The sequence below is a fragment of the Bos indicus genome, chromosome 27 (genome assembly GCF_029378745.1).
Source record: "Bos indicus isolate NIAB-ARS_2022 breed Sahiwal x Tharparkar chromosome 27, NIAB-ARS_B.indTharparkar_mat_pri_1.0, whole genome shotgun sequence".
Lineage (NCBI taxonomy): Eukaryota > Metazoa > Chordata > Mammalia > Artiodactyla > Bovidae > Bos > Bos indicus.
The window spans coordinates 13781885-13795403 of NC_091786.1; the positions used below are offsets into that span (position 1 = coordinate 13781885).

The 13519-nt window shown below is 44.6% G+C and overlaps 1 protein-coding gene across 8 annotated transcripts in view; it reads left to right on the forward strand.

Annotated features, from left to right (window-relative positions):
- The window catches only part of TENM3 (teneurin transmembrane protein 3), a 2742616-nt gene that overhangs the window by 2708079 nt on the left and 21018 nt on the right, over positions 1 to 13519 (forward strand). For all 8 annotated transcript variants that reach the window (XM_070781691.1, XM_070781692.1, XM_070781693.1 and 5 more), the window contains 2 exons: positions 6667 to 6842; positions 12264 to 12499. In XM_070781691.1, coding sequence (XP_070637792.1) covers positions 6667 to 6842; positions 12264 to 12499 — 412 coding nt within the window. The remainder of the gene's footprint in view (positions 1 to 6666; positions 6843 to 12263; positions 12500 to 13519) is intronic.

A 13519-nucleotide genomic window follows, 5' to 3' on the forward strand; every position in this document is an offset into this window, starting at 1 on the left:
TAGTCCAACCCTGCATGTGGTCAAAAATGGCTGGTGAGAATTCAGGGTGAGGGACTTCCCTGGTGGTGCAGTGGCTTGGGACCCTGAGCTCCCAACACAGGGGGCCCGGGTTTGATCCCGGGGCAGGGAATTAGATCCCACATGCTCCAATTGAGACCCAGTGCAGCCAACTAAATAAAAAAGAAAAAAAAGGAACTCCGGGTGAGTCAGTTCTAGAGATGTGGGCATGGGAGCTGTGGGAAAAACGGAGCCACGAGTGTGAATGAAATCCCACTGGGAAGATCTGGTTAGGGAGGAAAAAGTGTGAATATATATGAATTTATAGACATGATCCTGTTAGCACTTGAGACAAAATTCATGTGAAAGAATATCTTTTGGTGTTTTTCTTATCTTGCATCTTCCCTGTTATTTCTGGCAATATGCGTATAGGTAGGTAGACAGCTGAGTACCAGACGAACACATGATTTAGAAACTAGTTGGTTGTTCTGCTTCCTGTGATGATGGAAGCGTTTTGCATCTTCTCTTCAAAATCTGATTTTTTGAGGATTGCTCACCAACAACATTTGCTCTTGAATTCAAAGAAATTATCATTTGCCTGTGAGATCATTGGTAAGATATATAAACCTCAGGTTCATTCCCAGAATACTGAAATATGAATTCTTCAGGATGTGCGTGTTATAAATCGCACGATGGCTGTTAGGATTCAGTCCACCGCGAGCAGTTTAAATCAGGTTCTGGTTTTGCTGTTTGCCCATGTCCTTCATCAGAAATGCAGATCCAGGAATGACTTGTATATATGCTTTTGTTATGATACGGTTGGTAATTGTGTTCTCCTTTACTGCAGTGACAGAGAAGTTATTACAGATTAGCATTGTGAGAAAAGAACTGCCATACAGATGGCAAGACTGGGGGGATTTTTGTTTTGTTTTACTGGCTGTTAAATGATGAAAGGAAATTGAAACCAAAGGAACTCTGATAGATGGGAGGAAAAAATTCTCCCTCTGTGTCATGGGGACAGTGGAAAAGACAGGCTGATTAAGTCTGTCTTGGGAGTCCTTACAGTGACTGGTGGCTCAGAATTTTGAGCAAGTGGCAAAGAATCCGCCTGTAATGCAGGAGATGCAGGTTTGATCCCTGGGTCAGGAAGATCCCCTGGAGGAGGGCATGGCTACCCACTGCAGTATTCTTGTCTGGAGAATCCCATGGACAGAAGAGCCTGACAGGCTACAGTCCATAGGGTTGCAAACAGTTGGACACGACTGAGGCGACCTAGCATGCTCGCATGGGGCTTCATGCCATGGGCATGCAGGATCTTAGTTCCCTGATCAGGGATTGAACCCTTGCCCCTTGCATTCGAAGCACAGAGTCTTAACAGCTGGATTACCCAGGAAGTTGCCTCCCCCTCCACACGCACACACCTCTTTTTTTTTTTTTGCTGTTGAATTTTTTTTTTTTTTTTTTTTAAGTTTGTGAGAACTTTGTTTCCACCTGAATGTATATGCAGTGTTAACAGTCTATGGGTCTTAGTTGGTGACAGTCTTAGTCAATGGCTGTCTCAGCTGAGGAACTGCTAGAGATGTTTGAGCTGAGAAGTGTTACCCTCGGGAGCTGGGGCATGGCATGGCTTAGAAGATGGATTTGGTAGCCGTGGATGTGGGGAGAGGCAGCCAAACCAACTTTGCAATCTAGGGCGGCTGTGGGAGTGGAAAGATACGTGTGAGACATTATGAAGGCAAAGGAGAGTGTCGGGAACTTCTTGTCTCTAAGGGGGTATGAGAGAGAGGATTTCACATCAGGATGGAAATCAGCATTTTCAACTGAGATGGTCTGAGCCTCTGGCTTTCCGGGGCATTTGTCGAGAATCCTGCTGTTAAGGAAACTTAAAAGGAGATTTTAAAATATACTACAAAGGCTAAAACAGCAAGTCTAGGCAAAAACGCAATCAAAATTAAAGATGAACAAATAGAGAAACCTCAACACAGGGCAGCCCATCAGTGAAAGAGCAGAAGGTCATGGAGAGCCTGAGGGAGTTTGTCTTTTCCAGCGAGGGGCTGTTGTCAAGAGGGGTCAACCGGGAGCAAAAAGGAATGTGCCGTGTGATGAATCTGAAGCTACGAGGTGGAGGCCAAATGAGTGGAAGGGGTGCGGGGCATGAAAGTGATGTTCCAGTCGGATTCCCTGGAGCCTGTAGCGTTGTGAATTCAAAAGCTCATAAAAGAAAACCACGTCTCAAATCTACAGGCTAGGCAGGCTAGCTCTCACGATCAGGGCCAGGCAGCATTCTGGAGCGCCACACGCTGCACAGGGGCAGAGACTGTGTCCAGAGGCGTGTATTTGATGAGAAGGCCCCATTAGAACCCGGGATCAAAGCTTTTCGGAGGACGGCCGGACATCGGCTGTTGCACTGGTTTTCTGCTTTTGCTAAAGATGGGATCACCTGCCCTGTCTGACAGGCATCTCATTCTCCCTCCCTCCCTCCCTCATCCAGGGTCCCCTGGTAATTCTAATGTCTGCCATCCATCTTGTTTCACTTCTGTTGTCCTAGCTGCGAATCTGTGCAAAAGTTCTCACAGATCCACAGTGAAATGGAAAAAAAAAAAAAAAAAATACATAATGATGGAGAGAATGTGTTCATAAAGCTTTACTATTTCCTTGTCAAGAATGGTCTGCCCCCTGAAGTTAGGTCCTTTTTTGCCTGCAGCATGGCTAAATGGCCTCTTTTTATGAAAGGATGCTGGTAACAGGTGAAGAATTTGCAAAACTCTCTGTTGGTTCCCAATCTTATTTTTTGTCTTGGTCTGTGAAATCGGCGAGTCTGGGGAGGAGTCCCTGCGTGACCTGTCACCCCACCCCTGGGCTCCTTTAAGCCTGATTAAAGCCTTGCTTCTCCTAAAAACTACCACAGTCCCCAGTGGTGACCCCTGTCCAGGTCCTCCCTCCATCATCTCGCGGCCCCTACCTGGACCCTCTGCTTCAGCAGGCTCTTCCACGCCCTGACTTCAGAGCCTGTCTTTCCTCATGCCTCCACACCTCTCCCTGCCTGTTTTCTTGACTGGGCTGTGTCCCGTCTGTGTTCCTTATCTTCCCATCTAAATCCGCATCTATTTCAAGGCCCAGCATGGGTCCCCACCTTGACATGGCACTTGCCCGCCACTCCAGCAGGACCTCACACCATCACCTGCACTCAGCGGGCTCTGGACCGCCAGGCTTTTGATGCTGTTCGTACCCACAGTTCCCTCGTGCTGTAACTTGCCCCACAAGCTTATTCAGAAACTGGTAGGTGACCAGCGGGGTAGATGCCCTAAGGGTCCTTTGGAAAATAGCAGCTTTCCTGGCCAGCCCCGTGTAAGCACTTCAGCCCTCTGAGTGCCTTACTTTTTACGAGCAGCCCCTCGTCTGAAAGCACAAACTCAGGACTTCCGGGGCTACACTGTGGAGCTGGTCCACTAAGATGCCAGCTTAAGCCTCTGTCTTCCTAACTGCACTGCCTACGAAAGCTACTTGTGGCTTTATTTCCCAAAGAACCAGAAGCAAACAGGTGAGTGTCTGAATACGCAGTGCCCGCTGCTCGAAGGCGGCGCACTCGGCATCCTGTGATAGGAAATGCCTGCCCAGCAGGACGGGAACCGCGGGGTTGGCCAGTGAAAGAGCAGTGGCAAGGATGGAAGAAATGCGTTCCACGGGAGAAAGGTGATGGGCCCGCTGTAGACTGAATGGAGCTAGAAAACATAAACCAGCAAAGGGGACAGAAAAGGGCAGGCGAGTGATAGCCGCAGGAATGCATCAGTGGAGCGCTGGCAAGTGGCATCATCTATATGAAGCTATCGTTCTCCACTCTAAGTCAAGCGCTTTGATTTACAGACGGGCCCGGGGACCTGGGTCCAGTGCTTGGAATCTCCAGGCATGGGCCCATCGTGAGATGCAGAGACAGAGCCTGATCAAATCACCTAACCACGTCAGATTTTCATTTGTCCATCTGTAAAATGGGAAGGGAGGCAAGGGTTGATGAAGTACTGAATTGCCTTTTATATAGGAGGATGCAAAAGGATGTCAGTTTCTCTTTAAAATTTTTCTGTGGCTTTTTTCTTCCCGTTTTATTGACACATAGTGGACAGACAGCACTGTTTAAGGTGTACAGCACAGTGATTTGACTTAGGTACGTCATGAAAAGAGTATCACAGTTTGGTGAACATTCATCATCTCTTGAAGAAGGCAATGGCACCCCACTCCAGTACTCTTGCCTGGAAAATCCCATGGACGGAGGAGCCTGGTAGGCTGCAGTCCATGGGGTTGCTAAGAGTCGGACACGACTGAGCGACTTTCACTTTCACTTTTCACTTTCGTGCACTGGAGAAGGAAATGGCAACCCACTCCAGTGTTCTTGCCTGGAGAATCCCAGGGACAGGGGAGCCTGGTAGGCTCCCTATGGGGTCGCACAGAGTTGGACATGACTGAAGCGACTTAGCAGCAGTAGCAGTATCTCTTACAGATAAAACAGTAAAGAAATAGAAAATTTTTGCTTATGATGAGAACCCTTGGGATGTTCTCTCTTAACAACATATATATATATATATATATATATATATATATATATATACATAAAACATACAGCAGTTTAAGTATTGGAGAAGGAAATGACAACCCACTCCAGTATTCTTGCTTAGGAAATCACATGGACAGAGGAGCCTGGCAGGCTACAGTCCATGGTGTCACAGTTAGATGTGACTTAGCAACTAAACAACAGTGTTAATTGTATTTATCTGGTTGTACATTGCATCCCTGGTACTTATTTACCTTAGGGTGTTAATTTCTGTAAAAACACAGTAACTTTTTCTCTCTCTTATCCTGTGAGAAATATAAAGCAATGCAAGAATTATGTCCTGGTTAACACTGCACTTTAGGCTGGTATGGTCAGTAATTCTATAAACCTAGGCTTGTTTGTTTCTTCAAAAGTAATAATGTCTTCAAAAAAAAAGTAGTGACAGCAATAAGCCCTGTTGAGTTTCTTTCATTGATGCCTTAATCTGCTAGGGGCATTTGGGTTGCTGGGGAAGAGAAGGACTCGCCTTTTTTATTTCAGCTCTGCCTTTTGTGGGTCCAAACAATGATTACACTTAATGGTGCATTTTCTTTCTCTCTGTGTCTCCATCGCCCGCCTCCTCTCCTGAGTGCCCGTTCCTGCCTCTGGCAAAGCAGCAAGGCAGATTGTCAGATCAAGTCAGTCAAACCCCTGATCTGACTGATACTGTCCCCACTGAATTAATGGGGCCTGAACGGACATCCCTCTCTCTCCTCCCAACTTTCCACCTTCCTGTCTCCACCGTGACATTGTCCTTGCGGAATTCTCTCCCTCAAATGCCTAGATGCTGCTCCTAATTCCCAAGTACATTTATCTAAGTGACACTATCAAAGCCCACTATCCTTTTATTCCAAAATAACATCTAGTACTTTTTATTCTACCCCCATCTCTTTGTTGCCCCGTGTTTTCACCTTTTACTATTATACCTTCACTTTTCCCCTTTCCTGGTGACTTCTGTCTTTCCCTATTAAGATTCTTTCATCTCCTACTTCTGCATCCAGACTTATTTTCAGTAGGACATGGTTCAGCACTCCATTTCTTAGATCTTTTGTTAATGAAGCAACTTTAGTGTAAATATGAAATCCTATCTTAAATGCATTTTTGTCCCAGGGAAGCCCCTGATTTCTCATTCAATATCCGCTACTCCCCCCACCCTGCCCCCCGCTTCTTTAAAGCACATTGTCATTTTTCTAAATTTTCTCTGGTGCTGCCACCAGTGCGAAAGTCACCTCCCAAAATCAATATGTTAGTAAAATGTTATATCTCTAATGCATAGTTATGATTAAAGGATAGCTTTTTAAGGTACATCCTAACATTTAAATTATAAGTTCCTCCTTATATATATGCTAAGACAGAGTTCGTGTATAATAAATAGTCATTAAATGTCAGGAAGTATTACATCTCATTTCAGTAAACATAATAAATCATCATTCAAAACACCACCATTCCTGTAATGTCAGTCGAGACTACATTATCACCACCCCCGCCAACATTTAAGTCCCAGAGTACCATTATGAAGTATGTCAATCACTGAGAAATAAAGTCTTTTTAAAAGTCTTTATTATACTAATTTGTTGAAGATGTCTCCAGATACTGAAGGGATATCTTTACATATGTAAATATATAACATGAATGTATATATACTGCTTTACAAAGTTATAGATATAATTTTTTCATATTGCACTGCCATAGAGGGCATAAGTTAGTAAAACCTTCAAACAGGATATAACAGCGAATTCAGTCTACTTTGTAGAAAATATGGAGGAATACTAAGAAATTTAATATCACCAAACATGTTCCCTTTGAAACAGCAAATTAGATGTGCAGGAGGATTTTGGTCACACTTCAGAGAAAAATGTGCTGAGGTGGAGAGCTGTTTACTCTGCCTCTCACCGGCATGGCTTTTCTATGTTAAACAGGCTTCTGATGACTTCAAAGCATGTTTGAAGTCCTCACTCAGCACAGCTCCTGCACAAAGACAAATATGCTTCCCAACACGTGTGGCTAATACTGCCGCCAACTCTCGTGTAAGTAGGAAGAATCTGCAGTTGCCTGTTTACCACCCAGTTCATTCCTCTCTCGTTCAGCTATGACAGCGAAGGGCGTCTGACCAACGTGACATTTCCAACCGGCGTGGTCACCAACCTTCATGGAGACATGGACAAGGCGATCACAGTGGACATTGAGTCGTCCAGCCGAGAAGAAGATGTCAGCATCACTTCAAATCTGTCCTCCATTGACTCGTTCTACACCATGGTTCAAGGTAAGCATGAAAGCACAGCTTTCAACGGCCCTGTTTAAAACACCGCTGGCACGGAAGTCGCATGTGGCCATCCCCCTCCCTCCCCGCGCTGTTTCAAGACGAACTTAGGGAAGGAAAGGTGGAAATGTAAACCTCTAGAGATAAGGATGAAAAGCCTCATATCTACATGTAATGTTTATTTAGTAACATAAGGGCTTCCCAGATGGAGTGATGGTAAAGAACCCACCTGCCAGTGCAGGGATGCAAGAGACCCAGGTTCGATCCCTGGGTTGGGAAGATCCCCTGGAGAAGGAAATGCAACCCACTCTAGTATTCTTGCCTGGAAAAACCCATGGACAGAGGAGCCTGGTGGGCTACAGTCAGTCAAGTTCAGTTACTCAGCTGTGTCCGACTCTTTGCAACCCCATGAACCACAGCACACCAGGCCTCCCTGACCATCACCAACTCCCGGAGTCCACCCAATGATGTCAGTGATGCCATCCAGCCATCTCATCCTCTGTCGTGCCCTTCTCCTCCTGCCCCCAATCTTTCCCAGCATCAGGGTCTTTTCAAATGAGTCAGCTCATTGCATCAGGTGGCCAAAGTATTGGAGTTTCAGCTTCAAATCAGTCCTTCCAGTGAACACCCAGGACTACTCTCCTTTAGGATGAACTAGTTGGACCTCCTTGCAGTCCAAGGGACTCTCAAGAGTCTTCTCCAACACCACAGTTCAGAAGCATCAATTCTTCGGCACTCAGCTTTCTTCATAGTCCCATTCTCACATCCATACATGACCGCTGGAAAAACCATAGCCTTGACTAGATGGACCTTTTTTGGCAAAGTAATGTCTCTGCTTTTGAATATGCTATCTAGGTTGGTCATGACTTTCCTTCCAAGGAGTAAGCATCTTTTAATTTCTTGGCTGCAGTCACCATCTGCAGTGATTTTGGAGCCCAAAAATATAAAGTCAGCCACTGTTTCCACCATTTCCTGTCTATTTGCCAGGAAGTGATGGGACCAGATGCCATGATCTTAGTTCTCTGAATGTTGAGCTTTAAGCCAACTTTTTCACTCTCCTTTTTCACTTTCATCAACAGGCTCTTTTAGTTCCTCTTCACTTTCTGCCATAAGGGTGGTGTCATCTGCATATCTGAGGTTATTGATATTTCTCCCGGCAATCTTCATTCCAGCTTGTGTTTCTTCCAGTCCAGCGTTTCTCATGATGTACTCTGCATATAAGTTAAATAAACAGGGTGACAATATACAGCCTTGACTTACTCCTTTTCCTTTTTGGAACCAGTCTGTTGTTCCATGTCCAGTTCTAACTGTTGCTTCCTGACCTGCATACAGGTTTCTCAAGAGGCAGGTCAGGTGGTCTGGTATTCCCATCTCTTGAAGAATTTTCCACAGTTTACTGTGATCCACACAGTCAAGGGCTTTGGCATAGTCAATAAAGCAGAAATAGATGTTTTTCTGGAACTCTCTTGCTTTTTCAGTGATCCAGCAGATGTTGGCAATTTGATCTCTGGTTCCTCTGTCTTTTCTAAAACCAGTTTGAACATCTGGAGATTCACGGTTGACATATTGCTGAAGCCTGGCTTGGAGAATTTTGAGCATTATTTTGCTAGTGTGTGAGATGAGTTCAATTGTGCGGTAGTTTGAGCATTCTTTGGCATTGCCTTTCTTTGGGATTGGAATGAAAACTGACCTTGTCCAGTCACAGGGCCACTGCTGAGTTCTCCAAATTTGCTGGCATATTGAGTGAAGCACTTTCACAGCATCATCTTTCAGGACTTGGAATAGCTCAACTGGAATTCCATCACCTCCACTAGCTTTGTTTGTAGTGATGCTTCCTAAGGCCCACTTGACTTCACATTCCAGGATGTCTGGCTCTAGGTCAGTGATCACACCATCGTGATTATCTGGGTCGTGAAGATCTTTTTTGTACAGTTCTTCTGTGTATTCTTGCCACCTCTTCTTAATATCTTCTGCTTCTGTTGGGCCCATACCATCAATTCCGTACTTTATCGAGCCCATCTTTGCATGAAATGTTCCCTTGGTATCTCTGATTTTCTGGAAGAGATCTCTAGTCTTTCCCATTCTGTTGTTTTCCTCTATTTCTTTGCATTGATCACTGAGGAAGGCTTTCTTATCTCCCCTTGCTATTCTTTGGAACTCTGCATTCATATAGTATATCTTTCCTTTTCTCCTTTGCTTTTGGCTTCTCTTCTTTTCACTGCTATTTGTAAGGCCTACTCAGACAGCCATTTTGCTTTTTTGCATTTCTTTTTCTTGGGGATGGTCTTGCTCCCTGTCTCCTGTACAATGTCACAAACTTCCATCCATAGTTCATCAGGCACTCTGTCTGTCAGATCTAGTCCCTTAAATCTATTTCTCATTTCCATTGTATAATCATAAGGGATTTGATTTAGGTCATACCTGAATGGTCTAGTGGTTTTCCCCATTTTCTTCAATTTCAGTCTGAATTTGGCAATAAGGAGTTCATGATCTGAGCCACAGTCAGTTCCTGGTCTTGTTTTTGCTGACTGTATAGAGCTTCTCCATCTTTGGCTGCAAAGAATATAATCAATATGATTTCAGTGTTGGCCATCTGGTGATGTCCATGTGTAGAGTCTTCTCTTGTGTTGTTGGAAGAGGGTGTTTGCTATGACCAGTGCATTTTCTTGGCAAAACTCTATTAGCATTTTCCCTGCTTCATTTTGTACTCCAAGGCCAAATTTGCCTGTTACTCCAGGTGTTTCTTGACTTCCTACTTTTGCATTCCAGTCCCCTATAATGAAAAGGACATCTTCTTGGGGTGTTAGTTATAAATGGTCTTGCAGGTCTTCATAGAACCTTTCAACTTCAGCTTGTTCAGCATTACTGGTCAGGGCATAGACTTGGATTACCATGATATTGAATGGTTTGCCTTGGAAACGAACAGAGATCATTATGTCATTTTTGAGATTGCATCCAAGTACTGCATTTTGGACTCTTTTGTTGATTATGATGGCTACTCCATTTCTTCTAAGGGATTCTTGCCCCCAGTAGTAGATATAATGGTCATCTGAGTTAAATTCACCCATTCCAGTCCATTTTAGTTCACTGATTCCTAGAATGTCGACGTTCACTCTTGCCATCTCCTGTTTGACCACTTCCAATTTGCTTTGATTCATGGACCTAACATTCCAGGTTCCTATGCAAGATTACTCTTTACAGCATCAGACTTTGCTTCTATCACCAGTCACATCCACAGCTGGGTGGTGGTTTTGCTTTGGCTCCATCCGCAGCCTTCTGTAACTCAATGAAACTAAGCCATGCCGTGTAGGGCCAAGATGGACGGGTCATGGTGGAGAGGTCTGACAGAATGTGGTCCACTGGAGAAGGCAATGGCAAACCACTTCAGTATTCTTGGCTTGAGAACCCCATGAAGAGTATGAAAAGGCAAAAAGACAGGACACTGAAAGATGAACTCCCCAGGTCGGTAGGTGCCCAATATGCTAGTCAGTCCACAGGGTCGCAAAGTGTCCATGGAGCATACTAAGAAATCTAATTTAAAAGAGTCAGACACAATTGAGCACACACATACATATTTAAAATCACATAATATCTAAATATTTCTGTTGACCTAGAAATAGTCTTGTTTCTTTCCCACTTAATAAGTTAATTCTCACTCTCTACTTCTCTCATCAATCCCTTTTTACTTCAGTGTCACTGGCCATGGAAGGACAGCCGCGTGAGGCTAAGCACTTTCTGAATCCATGGGTGATGCAGTCTTTGAATCCACTTCTCATGCCATCACTGGAAATTTATACCAGATTCCAAGTATTTGTGTGATATCTGGGCTTTCCATTTTTTCATTCAGTATATGGACTTCCCTGGGGGTCAGATGGTAAAGAATCTGCCTGCAATGCAGGAGACACAGGTTCAATCCCTGGGTCAGTAGGATCCCCTGGAGAAGGGAATGGCAACTCACTCCAGTATTCTTGCCTGGAGAATCCCATGGACAGAGGAGCCTGGCGGGCTGCAGTCCATGGGGTCAAAGTCAGACACGACTGAGCAACTAATACTTATCACTTTCATGTAGGCATAAACATCCAATATCTCCATGAGAGCCTCCCACCATATTCCTTTTTGATGTAATCTTCAGGAACCCCATTTACAATGACCGCTGCAACTGTGAAGTCATTGCTCTAAAACTAATTGTTGAATCTGAGTTACACTTCAGATTATGGCTAGATTTATTTCCAGCTTGGGAAGATTCCCCTGGAGAAGGAAATGGCAACCCACTCCAGTATCCTTGCCTGGAAAATCTCATGGACAGAGGAGCCTGGGGGCTGCAGTCCATGGGAGTCACAAAGACTTGGCCATGACTGAGTGACTGACACACTTACACAATATTTTATAGATTTGCGTTGTTGCTGGTTTTTTCTTTAGCCACACCTCCTGGCTTGTAGGATCTTACTTCCTCCACCAGGGATCAAACCCATGCCCCTTGCAATGGAAACACAGTGTCCTAACCACTGGACCACCAGGGAGTTTGATTTAAACTTCTTTGACTCGTTTTTATTAACCAGCTCTGTCAGGTAATCTCTACAGTCATCTAAAATTACTGTTGCTTGAACTTATTGCTTCCCCAAATGGTCCTATGGTATTAAAATTCTTTAGTTAAGTCCATAACCTACAAAATGAGTGGGTGTTTTGTACAAAATATAAGGTGACTGCCTTTTTTAAAGTCAGTTTCGGGGGAAATAGCTCCTTATATGTTTTTGGTGTGGAAAGTATAGATATTAAATCTTTTCAAAATGTCTTTAACAAAGGATAGATATAAAGATGGGTGTAGGAAGGGGTGTCTCTTAAGACCCTGAAGGTGAGACACAGGCTCCTAAAAGAACCCATATTATTCGGTTCTTTGCAAAACATTTACTGCACGTTCTACAGAGGCTGAACCGTCATCCGTTTTGTCAGGCACACGAGAAAAAGAAATCTGTTAAAGTGGAGAAGGACTTTACATTTTCCCCTAAAGGTTACCTTTAATATTCAGCCAAACCTGTTACATCAGGAGTTCCCAGGTTTTTTGGCATCAGGGACAAGTTTCATGGAAGACAGTTTTTTCCTCCAGACTGGGGGCTGGGGATGGTTTGGGGATGATTCAAGAGCACTACATTTATTGTACACTTGATTCCTATTATTATTATTATATCAGCTCCACCTCAGATCATCAGGCATTAGGGTCCTGGAGGTTGGGGAACCCCTGCACTATAGCATGAGATGCCAGAAATCAAAGTTGTTTGTTATTTTCTACAAGAATATCATTAAGTACTTTTTATTCCTTATCAATGGAGTCCCATCAGTGTTTTAGACATGCATATAACCCCACAACCAACCAAGTGTTCAGTCCACACCTATAGTTCATGTGTTCTGCAATTTCTTTTCTTCCAGATCAGTTAAGGAACAGCTACCAGATTGGTTATGATGGCTCCCTTCGTATCATCTATGCCAGTGGTCTAGACTCGCATTACCAGACCGAGCCCCACATTCTGGCCGGCACCGCTAACCCAACAGTTGCCAAAAGAAACATGACTCTGCCTGGCGAAAATGGTCAGAATTTGGTGGAGTGGAGATTCCGGAAGGAGCAGGCTCAAGGCAAAGTCAATGTCTTCGGTCGAAAGCTCAGGGTAAGTCAGCGTCAGAGGGTGGTGATGGCCAGCCGGTCCTCTGCATCATTCAATGGCCTGTCCACGAGAGTGTGCCTGGGGCTCACCTGCTCATGCTCAGGGGGACACCTTACCTTACAGCCAGCCTTCAAGCCATCAGATTGCTCATAGTAAAAGCCAACTATTTGAAAAAAGGGTTCTCTCAATATAGCGTTGATTAAAAATCAAATTCTTTCCTAGGAAGTTAGGATTTTGCATGTAAAATGTGTGAGTCACTCAGTCATGTCCAACTCTTTGTGACCCGATGAACTGCAGCCCACCAGGCTCCTCTGTCCACAAGATTCTCTAGCAAGAATACTGGAGTGGGTCATCATTTCCTTCTCCAGGGGATCTTCCCGACCCAGGGATTGAACCCCAGTCTCCTGCATTGCAGGCAGATTCTTTACCATCTGAGCTACCAGGGAAGATTTTGCATGTAGGATAGTCCCAAATAGCCTGGATGACAACTGATTCTTGTTTTACTAATATTACCTTAGTAATCTTATGCTTTTCCTTCACCCACTCAGGAGAGGTGACTTCGTAATGACATAGGGATGAGTAAGCATTGGCTGAAACATTGCAAGTATTCCAAACCCTAAATATGTATATTGAAAGACAGGGGGCTGGCCTTTGGAAGATGGAGTCTGCCTTTGCATTCTCAATATTTTTAAAGTACAGTGTGGGCTTGAGACATCTCTAGTGGGAGAAGGCAATAGCACCCCACTCCAGTACTCTTGCCTGGAAAATCCCATGGACGGAGGAGCCTGGTGGGCTGCAGTCCATGGGGTCGCTAGAGTCGGACACGACTGAGCGACTTCACTTTCACGCATTGGAGAAGGAAATGGCAACCCACTCCAGTGTTCTTGCCTGGAAAATCCCAGGGACGGGGAAGCCTGGTGGGCTGCCGTCTCTGGGGTCGCACAGAGTCGGACACGACTGAAGCGACTTAGCAGCAGCTAGTGGTAGAGTGGTTGGGAACTTGGGATGTGGGTTCTATCCCTG